The 22,855-nt window shown below is 35.1% G+C and overlaps 2 protein-coding genes across 7 annotated transcripts; both read left to right on the top strand.

Annotated features, from left to right (window-relative positions):
* Positions 1-3: 3 nt before the first annotated feature.
* On the top strand, positions 4-11,494 carry LOC107217504 (facilitated trehalose transporter Tret1). Of its 4 annotated transcripts, none has more exons than XM_046734141.1 (6): positions 4-568; positions 4,214-4,326; positions 6,707-6,848; positions 7,378-7,563; positions 8,340-8,644; positions 9,696-11,494. In XM_046734141.1, exons 2-6 carry the CDS (start codon positions 4,222-4,224, stop codon positions 10,425-10,427), a joined length of 1,470 nt encoding a protein of 489 aa, XP_046590097.1. In that variant the 5' UTR covers positions 4-568; positions 4,214-4,221; the 3' UTR covers positions 10,428-11,494. The 4 variants fall into 4 exon arrangements, with proteins under 4 accessions (XP_046590097.1, XP_015510544.1, XP_015510546.1 ...); XM_015655058.2 differs by lacking the exon at positions 4-568 and adding an exon at positions 3,476-3,821; XM_015655060.2 differs by lacking the exon at positions 4-568 and adding an exon at positions 3,476-4,017.
* Positions 11,495-14,034: 2,540 nt separating this feature from the next.
* On the top strand, positions 14,035-22,407 carry LOC107217526. 3 transcript variants are annotated; one of them, XM_046734290.1, is made up of 7 exons: positions 14,035-14,364; positions 14,918-14,980; positions 16,596-16,804; positions 17,637-17,772; positions 18,303-18,436; positions 19,516-19,822; positions 21,262-22,224. In XM_046734290.1, the coding sequence occupies exons 1-7, from the start codon at positions 14,328-14,330 to the stop codon at positions 21,306-21,308; spliced, it is 933 nt and encodes a 310-aa protein (XP_046590246.1). In that variant the 5' UTR covers positions 14,035-14,327; the 3' UTR covers positions 21,309-22,224. The 3 variants fall into 3 exon arrangements, with proteins under 3 accessions (XP_046590246.1, XP_046590245.1, XP_015510576.1); XM_046734289.1 differs by lacking the exon at positions 21,262-22,224 and adding an exon at positions 22,247-22,407 and having other exon boundaries at positions 14,036-14,364; XM_015655090.2 differs by lacking the exons at positions 14,918-14,980; positions 21,262-22,224 and adding an exon at positions 22,247-22,407 and having other exon boundaries at positions 14,038-14,364.
* Positions 22,408-22,855: the final 448 nt, after the last annotated feature.

Below are 22,855 nucleotides of genomic sequence, written 5' to 3'. Positions count from 1 at the left end.
TTTCAAAATAAGAGTATGTTTTGATTTTCATGATTTGATAATTTTCAGACATTCCTAAGGGTGCAAAATAATGATTTTTCGTAAAAATGTATCGTTATAGTAACGTTACTTATTTTATCCTCATCATCAAAGACTGGCTCCTCGTTTGCGATGAATTGATTTGATGAATTAATTAATTTTTGCTCAATAACCTTGTATAAATTATACCTTAATAACGGTTCAGTGTCACAATTTAAATAAACTATATAGGTATATTTTCTACTTCCTAAGTTTCGCAGAAAAACAAAGAAGACGAAAACAATGTTTCCCGTAATTTAAACGGGGTATTTAATGTGTAATTAAATTCTTTTTACCTATTATGTATCAGTATAACTATTAAAGGGACAAAGAGTAATAAACTATTACGTAATTCGTAAAGATTGTTAATTGCTCTGATAACCTGTTACGTGTGTACTACAGTGTAGAATCTACACGAGGACTAAGTCAATTATAAGTTACGAATGACGAAACTGCATTGAGCCGGTGATATTTCGGTATCGCATCAAGTGGCTTCTACTCGTGGATCACGGTCAGTGAACAGATTCCGGAATAATAGTAGATATATATCTGTATCGTGTTACCTTAGGATACGATAGGTTAGGTCAGGTTAAGTTTAAGGTAAGTCAGGCATCTAAGGCGTGTAAGACGCCATCTCACTGCGTTCTATATAGTTACGCACACACGTGTCCAACTGAAGGCTGTAACGAAGCCTTCGAACTGTTCTGTAATATACAATTCCGTATCTATTTATGTTCCTTTTTTTCGGTAACAATTTTAATTACAGTTCAGTGGGCATAGTCGCGTTATCGTACCAAAAGTGCCCTTTCTCGAAATCGATTTTGCGAGTGTCCAACTGTTTTCTGTTGGTAAACCACCGACTCATACCAAATTTTAGCCTTCTAACTCTATTTTCCTCTAAGTTACCGTGTAAAACGTGATTTACAGTTTTTTCACGGTAAATCCGCTATTTCTTCTTAGACTATTTGAGAAAAAAATCACAGATCCAGCAGCATATGTGCTCATATCGAGAATTTCTTTAGATTTTTTACGAGAAAACTCCATCTTCTAAACATTTGTGAGCATTTAGATCGCTGGTTTCCGATGGATTTTGACTAGGCATCGCCGTCTTTTTTTGTCACAGTATAAACATCTGCTTTCATATGATTTTTCCTAACGATCCGTCATTATTACAGAAATAAAAAATTGACATTTTTCACTATTTTATGGACATGACCACAAGATAAGGGCATAAACCACATAGCTGGGTAAGCCGGCCAAAATGCCATATCGCTTGGCGGGGAGCCCCCCCCCCCCCCCCCCCCCTAGGCTCACACATACTTTAAAAGTAATAATGTTAGACATGAGATAAAAATAAATGTGCCAGAGAATATTGCACATTAATCAAACATCAATATCTATTTTTATAAGTAAATTCTTATTTAATCAAATTTTAAAAAACCTAATAAGTTTGAAACTGTAAGCGTCATTTTGAAACTCCAATCATCAAAATTTTAAGAATTTGTTGAGTAATTTAAAAAGTTTAAGTTTTATGAGTTCAAGTCGTTATTTACGTACAACGACTTACTGCAAATCCTAAAAGACGTATTAGAAAGCATTTTAAATAAACGATTGAAAGGATTTTTGTACAAAAAATCATTGTATTTTTTCGTCAATGCGTAAATGCGATAATTTGATTAGTCTGAGAATATTATTAAAAGTTGATATTAACATAAAAAGAAAGAGTTTAAAATTTAAAAAAACTTATTAACGGGAAAGTAGTGGCATTACTACTTTTAATGTTACTTTGCTCCCACAGACGAGGGAAAAAGTATATGAGGAAATAAAGTGTACATTAACGTTGAGTCGGAAACAAACATATTTTCACGTGTATTTGAACACCTCTTCCTTTGAACATTTTTTTTAGGCGATAGCTCAATCGTTAATATGGAAAAATTATAAAATTTTTTCTTTCGTTGATTTTTCAATTGTTTTATTGGGATTGTCATTTATTTCAGCTGAATTTCTATAAATACATAACATATTACTTGCATATAGGTACGTATGATCAATCAATTCGCAGAAAGTACCAACACCGTGTATTTCGTGAAAAATTCTCAAAGGAGCAGGTGATTAAAATACATGCGAAAATATGTTACGAATGAAACAAAGTCCGAGAATAGTTTGGTGAAAGAGCACTTCGGCGGGCTTATCCGGCTATGCCCTTATCTTCTGCTCATGGTGATAAAATGGTGAAAACTGTCTTATTTTAATTTTTGTAACAATGACGCACCGTTGGAAAACGTTTGAAAAATACGAAAAATCACGTGAAAGTATATGTTCATACTGTGAAAACAAGACGGCAGTGCCTCTTTAAAATCCACGGAAAACCGACAATCTAAATTTTCAGAAATTCTTAGGAGGTGGAGTTTCCTAGCAAAAAATCTGAAGAAATCCTGGATATGAGGACATATGTCTGCTGGATCTGTGATTCCTTCCAAATTTTCTAAGAAGAAATATCGGAGTTATCGTGAAAAAATTGAAAATCACGTTTTATGCGATAACTTCGAGCAAAATAGAATTAGAAGGATCAAATTTGATACGAGTCAGTGATTTACCAACAGAAAACAGTTGATCATCCGCAGAATCCATTTCGAAAGAGAGCACTTTTGACATACTTACTCAGCTATGCCCTTTATCTCGAATGAAGTTTACCGCGTCTCGAACATTAGTGCTTTTATCGTATTCTATTGCAGGTTTCTTCCTCTTTAAATCCAAATCAATCCGTGATGGATTAATTTTGACATTATGCGATGCGTTTTCTTGATAATTTCGGACTGGTAGGCATCAAAATGAATCAACTTTTACGGTTCAATCTCTTTCGTTTACTGAGTACTATTCGTTTTTTCATATGCAGCGCCATATTCTTTGCTCCGTAAATATATCAAAACCATAACACGAGTATTACCGATTAAAAATAATTAACTCGATTGACCGACACACAAAGAGTAACTGCGTTAACTGAAGATCCGTCAATGCTAACGGTTAAACAATAGATGAAATTGGTAATTTTGAGTAATGTTACTAATTATTATTTCGATAGTTTTGTATTCCAAATTTTTTATTCTCTCCGATATTACAAAAATCTCCAAAGATGTAACGAATGGAAGGTTTACGAATTATAGTGTCACGCTCGGATGCGGTGACGTCACAGCAGAACAATATCGCCCGATAAACTACTGTAAACATCATTTGTTTGTAACGAAGGGACAATTTCACTGCTCAACTCAACTGTAATCTACAAAATACAACTGTAGAAATCGGTATCCAGAGAATACTTCCATATCTCTCAAAGCACCAGCACGCAATTCCATACGCACAGGAAACTCCGTTAGGCTAGCTTTCTCCACAGTCTTTTGTCAACGTTCGCTTCGAGAGGTTCGCACCCTTTCGGGGATTCCCGTAACTCCTTTGCATGCAAACCTCAGTGGACCAGTCATACAGTGTGATACAGTCATCGTTTACGTTGACACGCAATTGAAACATAAACCGCGAAAGAAATAAGACGCATTAATAAGCAGCAGAATTAATCGATCATGCACATCCATACATTCAAGAATTATTAAAAAACTAGTGAAATAATCTATTCTCCGTTAAATTTAAACATATATTTTGTTTCCCGTGCAAAATTTCCGAATCCCGAAAGTCCCAAGTACTTGTAATAAAAACATTAACCGCGGAACGAACGACGCTATATTTAATATCTAGCAACACAAATTCATTAGGTATGTACGCATAAAAACGTAGTGAAATGACGATTCGTAAAGAAATAAAACAATTCTACAATGAAAGCTCTTGCTGGGTTTTGCGCGCGAAATGTTCTGATGTTTCGATTATTTGAATTCACTGAAGTAATTAATCGAGTGCATATTTCGATACATTAAATGATTAACACGGTTGAGGAGCTTAAATTACTATAAGGTAATACTGGGTAATGCGTCTGCAAACATTGCAGTCTGTTTTATCAGCATGATGCCGTACTCACTGGAGCCCAGATAATAAATGAAGCAGAATATCTGCAAGGCACAGGGAACAAGTTACTGTGAAGTACGAGTAGATTCGGTTCGAAACAAATACTTAGTGATTGAAATATTTACCAAACATCATTATCTCACAGGCTTCTAAATGGAGGAGCAGACGCCGACTACGGAAGTTTTGATCTCAAACACCGAGCAGGTTGTGCCAGATTCTAGGATCCTTCCGCCAATATGGAAGGATTCGTATACCCAGGTATATAACATATAGCAAATATACTATGCTCTGAATGCTACTTTGCGACCATATTCGAATATTTGACTACACTGATTTTCAAAGACTTCCATTCAACGCTAAGTCAATTCTCACTGAAAAGAAATTTTACTCGATATTTTTATAAAATATTTCATAATTAGTTATTTACTTGTAGTATTTTGTTAATGAAGTAACGTTACAAAAACAGCAACATTGAATGAATTAACATTGTCGATATCACTACACATTCACAGTGACGAATTTTTTTACTTGAATGTTTAAAATGTTGTAGACAAAAAAATTCTTGGCTAACTATATAGAAGACAGATATTGACCTTATTAGATTCAAGTTGTATTTACAATCTTGTTCGACATTCAAGCAGCTTGAAGATACGTAATTACCAGCTTTCATTTACTGAATCTCGATCACACAAGTTGCAGATGCTTTTTCTGTACATGCCTGACTGTGCATAAAATTACTGAATAGAAATTCATATCATCATTTGTTGTGATAAAATTTCGATACTGTTATTACAGTAGAAGTATAATCTAAAACGCGACAACATATATATTATTAATGGTACTATTTCCAAGCATATCAATAAATGATAGTTCCGAATTTGGAGCAAGCTAAGGTGTGGAAGAGTACGAAAAATCACCTACTTAGACATAAGATGTTTATTTGAATTTAAACTTACTGTTTGCAGGGTTGTATCAGAAATATAAAACAGACAAAATTTTCCACTCCAAATCACGAATTTCTGTACGACCCAGCTAACGAATACGAATTGAAACGGATTAAAAAGAATTTATTTCCTAATTTGCCAATCCGTATTTGCCGAAGTTTCGGATTCGCCAGCATTTAGATATGAATTCCCTGTTCTTTCTAATTCATTATAACGAATTGAGTATCAATATCTCTTTATATTTCCACGAATGCGTCTATTCATTTAAATCCGCATTCAAGAAACGAATATAAAGAAATTCATTCACTTGGAATTATGCGTACATCGAGTAAATTCTACTTTAATCCGATTTTGTTATGCGTTGTGGGGACGTTGCATAACTAAAACAAATTTTTACGAAAGTCAGATAAAATGTGTCCATTCGAATTCTTAGTTTACGATTCAATGAAAAGTGATTCTGATCCGCGTCCGCGTGAATTATTCCGGTACACAAATTTAGGATCGAAAATTTTGTACAGGTACTACGTGTATGTATGAAGAAGAATGTCATTTTTTTCTACTGATGTACAATTCATATAAGATCATGCAATGGTCATATGTCTTATGACAGGAATTTGTACAATTATGGAGAACTCCATGCGCACCATGCGATTTTATTTGAAAAATTTTCTGCAATTGTCCCAACTCTGAAATAGTACCCTGAATTTTTTCAGATTATTTCTTCAACTGGTTAATTATTTATGAATATTGAGAGTGATTTTGAAACGGACCTGTTTTAAAATTCTCAAAAGATCATCAAAAACTGCATTTTCTATTTTAAACATTTCAATACCGGGACCACGATGGGTCAATTATTTTGCCATTTTTATCAACACTTTCAATTTTTTTAGTGAGTTAAAACATCGTTTGAATGGTTGGGAAGTTTTCAAAAAATTCTCAAAACTTTTATGGTTCACGTACAATACTTCTAGAGCAGTTCCACAGCGCTGCGATTTTTTCGACTCACTTACCTTCCTTTTTATTAACGTCATTATAAAATTGGGCTAGGAATGTTCTAAGTGCAAAATAGAAACAAAAATGCTGAAGGTCAGACGTGGTTGGGTTCGCATGGAATTCCCCTTGTATATAAGTACACATAGACTAAATTGTAAGCTGCTATCACCGAATTACTTATATCGAGTATAGGATATTATATAAAGCCGATTTAAATTGAAAAACTGACCACGTATCTGGTTATACGATACTAAGTTTTAAGTTTTTTTCTCCTTCATAATCGTATATTTTATTGGTTATAATGAATACTTTATTTGTACTTTCTTTATTCATGCTCGCATGACAGATTTTTTGACAATAATTAAATTATAACATAAGTTATATATATATATATATATATATAATATAAATTATATTCTTTTTATCTGATCATATATGTTCAGGTGTGGCCGAAATGCATGTACGATCATATCTAAGACTTTTTTTTAAATCAGTCAACTATTTTTATTCCACCCGGTTCGAAACAGCATAAATAACACAAAATGCGTACGCCTTCTATTACCGAGTACGAATGAAGAACATTGCATAGCGAATGCATCGATTTTTGAAATTTTCGATTCCTCTTCAAGTCGTTTTCGTTTGCTGGGTAATCACGTGTTTAACGATAAACCTGTTATAAACCATTGATTATATCATTTCAGATTATCGGTGCCTGCATTGTTCACTTGCTAACTATTCAAGCTGGAATAAACATGGCGTTCTCTGCAATATTGACAGCACATTTAAAAGAGAAAGGAAATGATGACGTAATACAACTTATGCCTGGGCAAGACGGTTGGATTGGTATGAACTGTGATGCCTTATAGACTAAGAAACTAATTTTTGTCGACACGTACTACTTCTGGTCCTCATTATCTCTTTGAAAAATGTAGTCCGTGTGAGGTACGGCGTTACAGTGAGGAAAAAGAAATACGATGGAACAATTACAGTAGAACTCCTACGTATTCGAAGCTACGGGGCCGAGAATTCTAAGAATTAAAATGTACGGGTTACCCTCTCCACCAAAATATTCATCCAACAGATACTTTGTCGTTGTCTGCGCATGCTCCACGAAGTGCGCAGTATGTTAGGCGCATTAAAAAGAGGAAAGAGTAGGGGAAGTCGAATGTAAGTGGTTCGAATTTATAGGAGTTCTACTGTATATTCGAATCGAATGAAATTTGGAGAAATTTTCAGTGATTGAAATTCTAAATCGAATTTTACATTCCCACAAATATCTCATGAAATGCCAGTATCAAACACCTTCGTTATTAATTAGTTATTCCGTTAGATTTACACCTGCTATACACATGGGATGCTTTTATTTTTACAGCCAGTTTGGTCACGATATCTACACCCATTGGATCACTCCTATCTGGCCGGTTAATTGATAAATTTGGACGAAAGAATGTCAGCATGTTCGTATGTATTCCATACCTGATTTCCTGGATCTTGATTTATTGGTCCTACAACATAGTCTGGCTATATGTTGGTAGATTTTTGGCGGGTGCGGCAGCCGGTAATATTTTTTTGTCTATTTTTGCGACTTTGTTATAAATTTAATGGAATTTGTTTGAAAAATCGTTTGTATTCGTGAGTTTATTCTAAATTGTATCAGAAATTTCATGAACTTATAATATAATATGTGTATCTTGATCATTCTTTTGTAGATCAATTCTTGTAGAATATTTTTTCTGAAATGCGATGAAAAGTAATGTAGTTTTTTGGAATTCCACGTAAAAGTCTAAAAATTCTCTGCATTAGGACTTTTTAGAGTGATGAGAAAATTTCAATGAAACTTCATATTAATTAAAAAAAAAATCAAACGACTTTTATCAAAATTAAAATAAAATCCTATAAACAATTTCAGCAAAATAAAATACTATCAAAAGGACAGTCTGGAAATTGCAGAATGAATTAGAAAAAATTCCATCATACGCTGATCCGGGAAAATCACAAGTTTTCTCAAAAACTGTGAAGTTGATTTTATCCTATGAAATTTTTTTAAACCTTTAGTAAATTAAGACGTTTTAGAAAAAATCACAGGATTCCACTGAAATCTGCCTGTAATATTCCATTTAAAATCAGTTGATCAACAAAATTTTCGATTGCACAACATTTTCATATTTTTTAAACACAATCAAATTTTTCACCAGAGCTATTTAGTGATAAGTCTAACTTAAATTTAAACACACGCCTCTGCAGGAAATAGAGGTTGTCTAAAAAACGAACATATTTTTATTTTTTTTGCTCACATCTATTTTAGCTTTTCAGGTGCTATTGTGTAATTTTCAGGACTTTCCAGCGTTGCGATATACTACACTTCAGAAACGACACATCCAGTCTGGCGGCCAATGCTCCTAGGTTTGACTTCGGTTAACGTGTCTTTTGGTATCCTGTTGACATCTGTACTTGGCAAGTGGCTTTACTGGAGAACGGTTGCAGTTGTATTTGCCGCTTTTACTGCTGTTATATTCTATTTCATCACGACTCTCCCAGAAAGTCCGCATTGGCTCTTGTCCTTCAAAAATGGTACGCAAGATGCACACAGGATAGATCAGGCCCGGAAATCATTGAAATACTTCAATCGTAATAACGCAGTAAGTAAATTGCTCATATTTATTTTTTATTTTGGAGTTTAAGTGGTACGTCTCTTATTTCAGTACGCCTGAATAAGTGGATAACTTTTGGGTAATTCATTCCTCGATAATTACTAATTATTCGATTTAATTCGGGTTTACTTTATACGAAATTATAGAGATCGAGCTTTAGTTGCATATTTTTTTCAATTCTATCAGTGAATAGGAAGCATCGTTATTAACAACATTTAACAACAAATTAACAACAAATTCAAATTTAGAGACAGTATTCTTGTATACAGTTTACCCCTTTTGCCATGAGTCCATTTTTTTCAATGAAATTGCGATAGTTTGAAATTGAATTTCAATTTTCCGTAAAAAATTTACGACCGTTTTTATTTAATTAATAAGAATAATAAATGAGTTTAAAAAAAGCTGGCCGTCTTTGAGATACCGTGGACACTGCAATACATGTCACTAAGCGAAATGGTTCTAATTTCTAAATAATATATTGTGTTATACAAGTGCGGAAAGTGGGCAATTACCATTGAGTGTGAAGTTTGCATTATGAGCCAACGATGAGAGCTGCGATCGCATGAGTACTATTGCAACTATTCTCGATCTACATACTTTTGACTAAAACTATCTCCAACCAAATTAGACAATTGAATGATGGGGGAAAAATTACTAAAATTTAGCAACGTTTTCAACCGTCCACTCGTATATGCAGATTGAATTCCTAAAGACTGCACGTTCCGTCGTCTGCTCAAATTTAATGCACACCCGCTACAAACCGAGATCGGTTGTTTGCCAGGGCGACCAACCGTCTGTCATGTATGTAACCTCAAAAATGTTGACAGTTGTTAGTTCAGCGCAACCACCACCAGCAACTGTCAAAATTTTGAGGTTACATACATGACAGACGATTGGTCGCCCTGGTAAACAGCCGATCTCGGATTGTAGCACGTGCGTGTTAAATTTGAGCAGACGACGGCACGTACGTTCGTTAGAAATTCTCTCTTCATACCCCTTGAATGTATTTTTATTCACATTGTATTGACTTTGTCTACAGAAAGCTGAGAGGGAACTGGTCGAATTACTCAATAATTATCGTACGAGCAGAGTAGATGTCCCGATGAGACAGGACGAGACATTAAAGGAGAAATTGAAAAGCTTCAAGAGACCGGAAATATACAAGCCAATTGTCTTGCTGCTAATTATTTTCTTTTTTCAACAAAATACCGGGTCTTACGTGATAGTTTTTTATGCCGTCGAGCTGTTTGAAGAATTAGGCGGACAGTTTGGCTATCTCGATGCGTATTGGGCGATGATACTGATGGGGGCGATTCGCTTCGTAATGGCAATAATCGCGATGATACTTTCGTTAAAATATGGTCGGCGAATGTTGTGCATCATCAGCGGACTCGGAATGGGATTATCGATACTGTCCGCCTCGCTTTACACGCATCTCAGCCAATTTGACACGAAAATTCCCACTTTGGTATTCGTCCTCGTCTTTGTGTGCTTCAGTGCAATTGGTTGGCAAACGATTCCGTGGTCATTGACTGGGGAACTACTGCCTACCAAGCTCAGAGCTATCGTTGGAGGAATAATGACTAGTTACGCCTACTTGATGATGTTTCTTGTCGTCCTCACGTTTCCAGCTCTCAAGGAACTGATCGACGTCAAGGGTGTTTTTTTAATTTATGGTATCATCTCTTTCGCAAGCACGGCAGTCGTTTGGAAATACTTACCCGAAACACTCGGTAAAACGTTAACGGAAATTGAACATTTCTTCAAATAGCCCCCAAGAATAATCGGGTAATATATATTTTTTTTCTCTTAATGTAATTCACACAAAATTGCAGTTTATATTTAATTTTAGGTTCTGCATTTAATGATTTTTTCACTTTTCGAGTCCCATTCAATCCTGCATGTATTCGTCATTTTCTATTTTTATGTAGGTCCTATACATACGATTTTATTTTGTGATATCTCATTGTCACAATTCACAATTATTTTTATTATATCTTATAATTACATTACTATTTTTATACTACCATAATTATTACTGTTATTGTTACCACGGTGTTTCGATGATAACTTGAGGTGTGTCGAACGCCATGCAACGCGGGTGTTTTTTACGACAATATAAACTAATTTTTAACGATCAATGAATAATAAAATCAGTAGAACAAATAGTTGGCAATTGGGCTTCAAACCAGTGAAGAAGTAGATATTTAAGGTCCCGGGATAATAAAGTTTAGAGTTAAAGCCGAAAATGATAGGACTTGGCAATGATATTTCTTCAGAATTATTTAAAAACTGCATATTCAATATTGTTTGATTAATGCAGAATTACTTTTACAATGAAATTGGTGATGATGTGTAAAATATAAAATTTATAATTAAGATATTAATTCTGTAAATGAGAGGGATGAACAAAAAAAAATTTGTTACTTTCAACATTTGTTTTTTTGTTTCATGAGGTGTACGGAGCTTAAAAAGAATTTGTATTGTACTGATAATTGGTAACAATAAATTATAACTTTGAACACTTGCAAAATTTATTGATTTCAGCTGCACAAATAACAAAAATTTGAAGTTACCACAAGTCCTGTATATTTTGAGATTTATAACACATCCGAATATTTTGAAATTCAATTAGCAAGAATAACAGTATAATCTATCCCAGCGCAGGTTAGTTCTGCTGGAAAAGCAAACTCGTTCATTGTCAGTCAAAACATTTGAAATGAAAAAATAGTCTGGCTGAATATGTATGTCAATATTAACGCCAAAGCATTCCGGTCACCAGTCGGAGTATAATATTTCTTATCGAAATAAAAAACTTGTCAAATTCTGAATCCTTATTCCTCTCATTTCAACCCTAATATTAGATAAATATGGTGTTTTCGGTACTGTCTTATTTTTGTAAATATCTGTCTGACAAATTTTAGCGTGAAAAAAAATCTCAGATTAAAAGCTTCTCAAAGTACGTACAAGATGCTTCACTTTTTTGGCGGCAAAACTGCAGATTTGAGAAAATCAACAGATTTTATTTTTCCGCCTTGACTGAAGACAGTCATCGTTCAGCGTTCCCGTTACGAAACTTGCTTTCTCTTCCATTACCTTTCACGGAATCGTAACTATACTCGCCAGGTAACATAAACGATTTCTTAAAGCGAAATCTGTGAAATAAAATAGTGCACGTATTCTGAACTACATTAATTTAGTTGAATTCAACTTCAAAAATGCATCGAATAACAGAAAATGAATGAGGCCGTCCGGTCATCGAGACACCTGAAATTAAGGTTGAATGCAGGCCACCGTCTGAATAGGAAGTTAAAGAAAGAGAAAAACTCGTTCGAAAAATCCCCACAAATGTTTCTTGCGCTAATTATGGTGAACACGACGGACCCACCATCCCTGTTACGTAATTGGGGATGAATTTGAGTAAATAGAATAAAGTGCTTGCGTAATATGTGAACGGCTCCTTATTTCTATGGCTATGCGTAGCTGCAAAGTTAGAGAATAAGCCTGTACAATTAAATGCTTGTTTTATATTTCTGACAACAATAGACTAGCGTTAAAAAAATATGAGGTATTCGGTTGCGGGGAATAGTTGGCGGTACGCCTTGCGATTGGCAACCTAACATACCTTGATGTACGATAATACTTACAGGCGTAAAAACGAATACTATACCTGTTATCCTACCATTTCACACTCACGCGCCAAAAGTATACCTAGCTATTTTTCGATTATAGATATATGAGACCAACTGTGACACCCTGTTAGTTTTAACTGACTTTTAAAATTTTAATTACGCTCGCCATAAGTAAAATAAATTTTCATGTGAATAAAGATGTTGCGCACACTTATGTAAACCCAAAACGTAAACATACTGTATTTTTACGCAATTTGGTTAAACCTTAAGCTTTATTATTTTCACATCTTGCAACCCAGAGCGATTTTCGTACGACTTTTAAGACCGATCGGTTAATCCACAAAATCTGGGATCAAGTTTTCCAGAGGCACTTCGGAATACCATGATAATATTATAATCCTTATAACTTTCAAGCGCGTTTATACCGGTATGCAGAGTCACCCGCGTATGAATGTGTAAACACGAAAGTGAAGAATATTGTGCAAACATCTTAGGTACCTTATTAAGTATGCATGAGCATCATGCACACCGGGGAAATTTAATGGTGTAATTCCGTGTAATAGTTTTTTCTATAAAACACTGGAGAGAATTTTTTAGATACTTTTCCATAAATCTCCCAAGTGAAACGCAGTCTCATACTAAGATTAACTTGTCTTGTAATTTCATGCTTGATTTTTTTTGTTTTACTTCGAACAGTGCTTGGGGCTATGCGTTACGCGTGATTGTGATTCTCCGTCAAATTTCACGTTTTTTAATATATTGCTTTGTTTCTCCAACGTTTTAAGTAGTTCTACAATACCCCGAGAAAATCTTATTTTTCGTAGAATTATTCCAGGTACATTAGGAGCGATTTTTTGTATTAAATTAACACTAATTTATCTATCCCAGAATCTCTGAATTTCGTCTCGAGTCTGATTTAAATCTAATTTTCTTTACGAAATTGTTATCTCTTGTTTATTAATACGTAAGCTTATTTCAACATTATATGAGATATCTGCAATGAAATTTGAAAGAGAATTTACAATTCTTTCACTTGTAAGCTACGTGTAATTCAGTACACATGAAAGAGAATGGTAATTTCATTTGTTTGCAATTCCCCGAAACTTTACTCTGTGCAAGTAAAGTTCGATTGTATCTAGCAAATTCATTTGATGAACCAATGAATTTTCAATAGATTTATTTGAATATTTGTTTACAGAAACAAAAGTAACCAGTAACCAGTAACCAGCAAGTATATGTATATGAATAAAAATTTTCGAATATCGCAGAGAACGATAAAATCCTGTACATGGCAAAAAAATTCAGAATCTTGGAAAAATATTTACAATTAAAAAACAAAACGCTGTTGAAAAATGTACAAAATTTTCAAATTCAGGAAATTTATTTCCGAAGATGCTTTGCGGAGTTTTGACGCGAGAAAACATGAAATGCGGAGAAAAATTTTCCCATGACACAGAGTTGGGTAAATAAAAATAATATAGGAATAATAATCGATGCGCGACAAGGACGGCCAGGATATTTTCTTTTACGGAACCGGCTTGATCAGCGCAACCCTTGACATCAGAAACTTTGCCTTTATATCGTACAGAGCGAAGAAGGAAACGAGGAGTTCCAAAATATTGTTGTTAAATATGAAATCAGTAATTATAAGGAGAATCGCTGATTTCAGCCGAAATTAGATAATTTCGCGAGAGCCGGAAGAGAGAGACTCGGGACGCAGGCGCAGGCAGGAAACATTGATTCTGCGCGAAGCTGGCAGAATCATCGAACGAGAGAGGATACAGTCCTGCGTGTGTCGTTATGTAAAAGATATTCCCACAGCCATCCACCCCTCCGAGTTCCTTGAACGGTGAACACTTCGTGTATGGGCTGATGTAGTTGCGTTCGCACTATCGGAGTAGTACGCATACTATAAAAGTGGCTGTAAGAAAGATCAGTGAGCGAATCTGCAGGGCCACTCGAAGTGAAGCGGTGTCCGATGTGTAAGTTTAAATTGTGCTTCGATCCGGTTCGTTGAGAGAATTTTTAGCCAATCTTCGATGGAACTGCAATTGGTGTTCTTCGCTTATGTCGTGGGTAAGCAATAACAATCTTCGATTGACGAACTGCGTATGCATCGGGGTCTAATTCGCAGCTAAAATCTGTTATACCGAATCGGAATTAGAAGACACGTACATTTTACCTTGAATAATAAAAATAGCTCTACATCACAGAGTATAAAAGCCGATGCCGTCAATTTTACAGCAAATTGGAATTAAACATCGGCTAAATGCAGTGAGCATAATTCCTATGACATTTACCGCACGGTATCTTGCATGCTTGTATTATAATCGCGTGACTTTCATCGTCGATTAAATCGCGGCGCAGATCCGAAGATATTTAGGGGTGCGAATATATAGGTATGTAGGTATGTATAAGTCTCGGAATTCATGTGCGGAATGTTGTTTGAGGGTATCGGAACGCCCAGATTTCACCACGTTACACGAGGCGGAAGGGTTTAAAGATATTTAATTTTGCCGCGCGTAATAATTACTCTGGTCCGTGACATTATCGTTGAACGGAACGAGTGATAGAATATTACAGGGGGTCATTTTGATTTAATAATACGATCTATGTGGCTATTCCGTAGATACTAACGAACTTTACGACGTGCAATTCAAACACATTTCACGGGGCTGCGGCCGTGGCGAAGGTAAATAACGAAATTTGCTGATGGGTTCAGAATTCTGAAACGTTTTACGAAGGCATTAGGCACATCGTTACATACGTATACCTATAGATATATAGTATATATAGGTATGTATTATAGCCGTACTTACATACATACACATATCCGTCGGATGAGCATCGCCATCCGATTAAGGTACCTCTTCTGCTCAGGGACTTATTACGTGGGTGCCCACCATGGGTCCAATGTCAATTTAAGAATCTACGCATAATTCTCACTGAATCGATACGACTATGAACTATAAATGTGTTATGAATAATATTGTATTCAGTATTTATGAATTAGACAAAAAAAAAAATTGCGATACATAATTGGTCTTTTTTTATGGGTTGATACGTTCCTGGGAAGTGAGAAATGTGGCAGCGTTGCCATCTTCCTTCTCCGTCTCAACACCTGATCTATCTCTGTTCAGTTCGTATGCGTTGTTTACGTCGTGAAAATTGCATGTTTGGTAGAAGTAATATTGTACTTAACATGGAAAAAAAACGTGTTATTTTATCCTAGAGGCCATTCAATGACTACTTTTGCCCCCCCCCATCCCCCGCCTCGACATGAAATCTCATGACACTGTCATCCTTCTCTATGCACGTCTCATGAAGCTAATATCATACGGATAGTGATTTTCAAATCTGGCGCGTCGTTGATCACGGGCTCAAGTAAGCGACGTTGCCAAATAATCACGCGCCTACGAGGTAAACGCGTTCGGTGTACATTCTCATTGCTTCATCGTGAAATATTTCTTCAGAATTTCCGAAAACCCTCGTTTTTTTTGTCACCTATAGAATTCTTATATTTCAAACTACATATACGTCGTTTTTTTGTGAAAGCCGTGAGTCGTTAAAGGTAAGAAACATTCAATTGAAATTTTTACAATGATAGGTCGACCGTAACCCCCCTGTTAAAAAGTTCATTCTAATCGGTTTTCAACATCATTTATTTCTGTTACTTGCCCGATAACTGACCCCCAAATTTCGGACACAGAAACTATTTCACTTTATGAACAATATACCAAAACATGGAAACTCTCGTAAGTCAATCGATTGCCGGAAGAACCACCTTAACTTGATGTATGCAGTATTATATGGATCAGTAATATTCTGAGGTATTAATTACATTATATCCAAGCCGCGTGGATGAGTAGCAATGCTATTATTATGATTACTGATATTTAAGTCGTATAAATTGTCGAAAAATCAGAATCACGCAACTGTCGAAGAATTAATTCATAAATACTTTTTTTACTTTAGTATAACACACATTGTAAAGTGCAAGTATTATTTCGTGGAGAAAATTATTTGAATATTTGAATATTTGAATCGTTTAGCTACGCGTGTATCATAACACTTATAAAACATACCGATAGTTTTCTGTAAAACTCAACGTTCAACGCCTGTAAATAGGCAACAGCCTATACACATAGGCACAATAAATTTTTCAAACGGATAGCAATACGATAAGTAGCTTTGGTTGCCTATTCGGTGGCGTAGAGCGACGAGTTTCACAGAAAACCCAATGTTTAGGTTGTGCAAAAGTTAGCGGCAGATAATTAATTGCACAAATACTTCCCCTCTGCACTCAGGAATATGCTTAGGATTAAAGGAGGTCCGCATAAAAATTCCGGAGGCTGTAAGGAAGGGTGATTCAGCGATATTCGAATGCTTGTATGACACAGAGGGCGATATCCTCTATGCCGTCAAGTGGTATAAGGGTCGGAGAGAGTTTTACCGCTACACCCCCAACGAGAGCCCTGCAATTAAGACATTTCCAATCGGTACTCTGAGTGTTAACGTGAGTATACGTGCCATTTTTGTTACAGACACTGAGTAACCCACCCTTGTGTACACGCCCAGTCATCCGCACATAATAAATCGGAGATGAAATTACACGTGTATCTGCATTACGTGGATCTCACCCCTGGGGAAATTTGTGCACATGCAGAAATTTCTTAACTGGGATCCTGCACGGCAGAGAAATCGTCGAATATTTGCATACAAACAATGAGACACATTTCGTTCATTATACCTATAGTTACTGTATAAATAAAATTGAGTAAGAATTTCTTCTCTGTATGCACGATGTAAGGAGACTGTAGTGTGTAAATGTTATGTTTACCCTTTAAAAAAAATTAGAAAAAAAAAAATAAATAAAATTCTTACAAACTGCGTATTACAGGCAAATGCGGTATGATTAGTAACTATCTAATGAAATTATAGATGTCAGTACGCATTTTCTGGTTATTTCGACATTAAATCTGTTTGCTTTAGTTCGCTACGTCAATTTTGTAGTTCAATGTAAAAACCTTAAGATCAATTTATTGTTTCACAAGCATCGAATTATAGCAATAGTTACAAGAACATGTAGTATGAATGATAAAAACACGTACTAAAGTTCCTGGTCACAGTTACAAAAGTAATTTTCATTTTGTAAACAGAACAAAAACTGTACATTTTTCAATTATGGTAAAAAATGAAAATAGTTAAGGACTGCATGTATCAACCATAACTAGAAATTTATCTCGGCGTACATTCACATTTTTATCAAAAATTTTTTGGGATTTTTTTACCCGTGTCGGCAAAGTTTTTTTTTTACAAGAAAACTTCTGATTTTCTATTTATTGCAGAAAAACGAAAGTAACGCTAACCAGGTTACGGTTACTGGATTAGACTTGGATGCTGCAGGTACATACAGCTGCGAAGTGTCGGCTGATGCACCTTCTTTTCACACTGCAATCGTTTCTGCAAATATGAATGTTGTCGGTAAGGGATAAAACATACTTTTTATTTCACCTAAACGACAACTAAAAATTTTTAAGCAAACGATTTTGTGTAATTCTTAATTGAAAGCAAACACCTTATGTCTAGTTGGAACAGAAATAATCTCCTTGAATAGTACAACATTTTTGAACGACAAATTTTATCCAAACATACCTAATCGTTATAATATTTTCGAAACGGTGCAATTTTATTGTCGCACCATTATTTAATCCGAACACAGTACCGTTTTTCTAATTTCGCTTAATTATATTCACTTATATCGTTTTTGAATAAATATTTTTTAATTAACGTCAATTTGTTTAATTCAATTTCGTCATGAAAAGAGATTAATCAAAGTTCTGTTTTTCGTCGTAATAAATTTTTTACTAAACTTTCGGACGTTTCATGAACCTCATATAATATAATTTCATATTGCAATAAAATATTGCGATCGCATATGATATATAGGTATGTATTCATTTCTATGTTTGATTATAATTTGAATGATTAATTTTTTCTATGGTCCGCAACAGAATTGCCGCAGAACCGTCCTTCCATACACGGTATGAAGCGAAAATATCGCGTGGGAGATATTTTGCGAGGAAATTGTACTTCCGATGGCAGTAAACCAGCCGCGAACTTAACGTGGTATATTAACGACCATCAGGTACGTCTGTAAATAGTTACTCTTTCAGTTGATTGCCAGAGGTATTCAATTATTTATGTCTCGTTAGCTGTTTAATCGTATAGTTGGTTTTCAATTATTCACAGGTTTTACTCAACTTGCTTCTCCAAGTCGTTTGTAGCTTGGATCAATTATAGTTTAACTCTGCAATTATACGGACGATTAAACGTGTATCGATGGTCATTTTTCAGTTCGACCATCACAGAATAATTGCCCATTAATATTGTTCAGAATATTTTCACAAATTTAAAACAATGAGTCGATAGTTTTCAGTATGAAAATTCTTGAATGATGTCGCATTGTTCATCACAAGATAATTTAAACCTTTGAGCCACACATTATTGGGCTAAGTCAACTCTTATATCAAAATACTATTCCATGGTTTTTGAGTTTCTGATTACGAATCTGAAATCAAATTTCAAAAATTCAAGACGGCAGATCCAATATAGCGGACAAAAATATCAATTTGATGGAATAGAGTCAAAAAACTCTATGCAGGGGTTTTCGGGGCACTGATTGGATTCGCCATGCTAAATTTTCAAAATTTGACATCAGATTCGTAGTCAGTGACCCCAAAAATACTCGGACAGAATTTTTTCTTCGATTTTGATCAAACATTAAATTTTCGTCCGTCATATTGAATCCGCCATCTTGAATTTTTTAAATCCGATTTCAGATTCGTAATTAGCGACCCCAAAAACTTATAATTTATGTAAAACATGTATATGCGTAGAGGGGTATTTTTCCTTCAATTTTCACTATTTTTTTCCATGAATGTATTTCTAACAATAACAATTTACATTATATCGCAATAATTACTCTCGAGCATTGAAAACCTATTAGTATACTATCAGAACTAGCAAACCACCGCAAAGAAATGTATTTGAATTCTTTAAATATACGAAAAATAGCTATAAAATAGGCGGCGAGAATACTTGAAAGTGTTAATTAATCATCAGAATCAAAGAAAACTTCCTGAAAAAATGATTCCTAATATTATTTATCCAATTTTTTGCCGTAATGAAGAGGGTTTTAATCAAAATCATATTTTCTCCCTGCAGCCGTTAAGTTCGCAAACACGGTACTACAATCCCCAAGATTCGAATATTGCCGATCAACAGTACTCGGCAATTGGAGTGCAATTTCTTGTTACTCCGGAACACTTTGCCACTGGAAAGCTGAAAGTGCGCTGCAGTGCGTCAATATACGAATTGTACTGGCAAAGCACGGAAGTCAGTGCTGAGGAGGATCGTCCAAGAGTGAGAAATTTTGAGCCCGCTGCTACCATAGTTGGAATAAATTACCTTCAACCGCCTCCGAACTTGCAAACGGGACAGAGAAAACCCGACGGCCAGGCGGATGTTAAAGGTGATAAACGTCGCAATTACTGTACACTATAGATTTAAGTTTAAAAAAATCCGCCAAAATATTTTAAACAAGCCGAATGGAAAAAAAAGAAGCTTTTCTTCAACAGGCACGACTAAGCATGTCGATTCATAATCGATTAATCGAAAATTCGATTATTTTGAATGATATAATCGATTTTTCAGATCGATTTTGAACCCTACATCGATTCAATGAATCGATCCATAAACCTCCCGAATCGGACCCATCAATTAATTTTTTGCTGTTATCGGACACAAAAGCAACTGGTAGTACTTGGTCGATAATTTGAACGCATCATAGAGTACATTTTTATGAACGCTTCCAAAGGTGGCGTTACTTGCGTTAACAAAACGCAACGTTAACAAAAAAAAAAACATTTTATTTTTCCAGGCGCGTCTCTAAACGTCAAACACTCAAACCTAACCTAACTATTCTAACTAACCTATTCTTGTGAGTGAGTATATTTATCAAAAATATACTGTGGATAAACATTAGTGGTTGCAAGTACTACTGCTGCTGAGCAAAAGATCCTGGGTTCGATCCCCACCTCTACCTATTCTTTCGGAGGAATATAGGCGTGATGTCATGTTTATTAATTTAATAACTTCCATCCAATTACTTGTATTTGCGATAAATGGTCATCAATAATGTCCTGTATCTATATTAGGTATGTTTGAAATTGGCGCGATTAATCGAAAATCGATCTTTTAATGCTCGATTTGAACAAGAATCGATTCTAGTATGCTCGATTCGAATCGAATCGGAGATCGATTTTTTTTAAAGAGAATCGACATGCCTAGGCACGACCGGGCGATCGCATTCTTTGAAGTCCTCAGTACTTCAGTTTATTTCATTAGATGTATTTGAATAGAAGAATTGTCGTGAAAGAAAAACTTCGAAGTGAGTTAATTGAGTTAAAATGAGTTCAAAAATATACGACAAGTTTCCCTTGTGAGAGAGATGCGACATCTAACGGATGATATAGATCCGAAATTATAATTTCATAAAAAATTATAGATTTTCATAATTTTTCGTAGAAATTCGTACTTTTCAACAAAATTCAACGCAGCTCTACGCAGAAAAAGTTCATTATGTTTGGGTACAAAAATGAAATAATCTTGCATAAAAACTAGTTATTCGTAATTTTTCATTGATCCACGTGGTTTTCTACGACATTCTACAAAAAAAAATTAAATCTATTTCCAATATGTATTTTTCATAATTATTCGTAGAAATTTGTTTTTTTCTACGAAAAATACTTCGATTATTCAAGATTATCTACAATCCTTTACGCTTTTTTAGGATTTGCTACTATTTTCTACGATTTTCTACGACCGCCAATCTTTCCTAGTTTGACGTAGAAATTATTTTCGCCAAGGTAAAGAACTCTGTTCTGCGTTGACTAATGATCGAATATCCAGGTCACAACCGTCCGAGCCAGACAAAGAGTACGAAAGAAGCTATATGAAATCTAAAACTGTTTGAGCATATTTATCCATCAAACTGCTGGACCGAAAAGTTTTATTGTACAACGAGGAGTTTGGGCTGACTCATTCAGCACATTACGATGAGCCTTCATAGTGCAAATATTTCTGATTCCCATCCAAGGAATCAGGCATTCATTCGTAAGCTCGTTGATCGATCCGTGCGTTTCTTCATATCTTAACCATACAAACAGAGTCCGAATCGTCAGATAATACGTGGATGTTGTTTTTGTCCCGCAACTCAGCTGAATTCTGAGTCTGTATAATATATTCTCTTAGGTTAGGGTTTACAGAAATTTTGTGCGTCGGGAAAAGTATTTTATTTCATGAGAAATTTGATTTTAGTTACATGCGTATGAAAGCTACTACGCTTAAAAATAGAAGAAAGAGAAGTGAATTCGGAAGGAGCTAGCAAGGATGATAATTGCTAGAAAGAAGACGACCCGAGACATGGGCATAATCTATGAAAGTCGTTAGATTTTCTTCAACCTATTTGACGCAGCTGAATTGATAAGAATATTAAGTCAATCGAGTTGACACGGGTCGATCTTTTGATTTCAATTCAGGGAAACGACACCTTAAATACTCGCAATCTTAGCTATACATATAGGATCCGTAAATACATGAAACGCCATCTGATGGCAGTGAATATATCACACTAATAGAGCCATATTTAATTATAGAGGTAGTTTTTTATTACGCGTTTTACTCTACATTGGCTTAATGTTACAAATTTCAAGTCCAACAGCTTGCACGATGTTTTCTGTGCCCTAAGTTCCGTAAAATTCACTTAAAATGATCAGCTGATTACTCACTTCCGGCGCCATATTACCGTTTTAACCACGCCCCAATTAAGGATACCATCAGACGCACAAAGATACTCAATGGAGAGATTGTAAAATCGATAACTTTTATTTTTCAGATATTGATTCATCGGCGGGCCGGAGAAAAGTGCTGAACATGATGTTTGTGTTATTGATAATTTTACAAATAACATTAATTCGATGAAGTTCTGTATATGATATCGGTATTTTGGAGCTATTTATATGAATCAATCTGCTTATAAAAATATCTCGGAAATGACTCAATCTTGCGGTGTATAATTATTTACGTGATACCATGATTATATAATGAGGAAGAAGATAAACATACATCAAAACAAACTGCACTTAATTTTGATGTGGAAAGCAAATATTGACGTCAGAGACGTTGAGTTTTTACGAGTTTTGAGGCAAATTCGAAAGGAAAAAAACAACAATACTGTCGATAAAATAACGTACGATCAAAATCGCTGAGATTTGCATTGTCTGCGATGTCTTTCGTCCCACTTATTTTACTTGCGATTCAACAGTTCCCGTGGTTAACGCACATGGGCAATGGCATCATTTCGTACATTTGAGAAAAGCACGGAGCAAACTAGAAAATTATTCAGGATGAGTTCTCGTGGCGTACATATGCTACTCCAATATAGTTTTCAGTATATAATAAACGGCGCAGCTATGAGGCAATCTATGAATGATATTGCAGAACC

Source organism: Neodiprion lecontei, chromosome 3, assembly GCF_021901455.1.
Source record: "Neodiprion lecontei isolate iyNeoLeco1 chromosome 3, iyNeoLeco1.1, whole genome shotgun sequence".
Lineage (NCBI taxonomy): Eukaryota > Metazoa > Arthropoda > Insecta > Hymenoptera > Diprionidae > Neodiprion > Neodiprion lecontei.
Note: the sequence above shows the minus strand (reverse complement) of the source record. Positions and strands in the feature narration are given on the sequence as shown.

Bases quoted from the DNA above. Each gene is read 5' to 3' on its own strand.
- LOC107217504 (XM_046734141.1), top strand. From the start codon at position 4,222: ATGGAGGAGCAGACGCCGACTACGGAAGTTTTGATCTCAAACACCGAG. The intron at 6,849-7,377 runs GTATGAACTGTG...TTATTTTTACAG, and splicing joins TGGGCAAGACGGTTGGATTG to CCAGTTTGGTCACGATATCT. The intron at 7,564-8,339 runs GTAATATTTTTT...TGTAATTTTCAG, and splicing joins TTTGGCGGGTGCGGCAGCCG to GACTTTCCAGCGTTGCGATA.
- LOC107217526 (XM_046734289.1), top strand. From the start codon at position 14,328: ATGGAACTGCAATTGGTGTTCTTCGCTTATGTCGTGG. The intron at 14,981-16,595 runs GTAAATAACGAA...CTCTGCACTCAG, and splicing joins GGGCTGCGGCCGTGGCGAAG to GAATATGCTTAGGATTAAAG. The intron at 16,805-17,636 runs GTGAGTATACGT...TATTTATTGCAG, and splicing joins TCGGTACTCTGAGTGTTAAC to AAAAACGAAAGTAACGCTAA.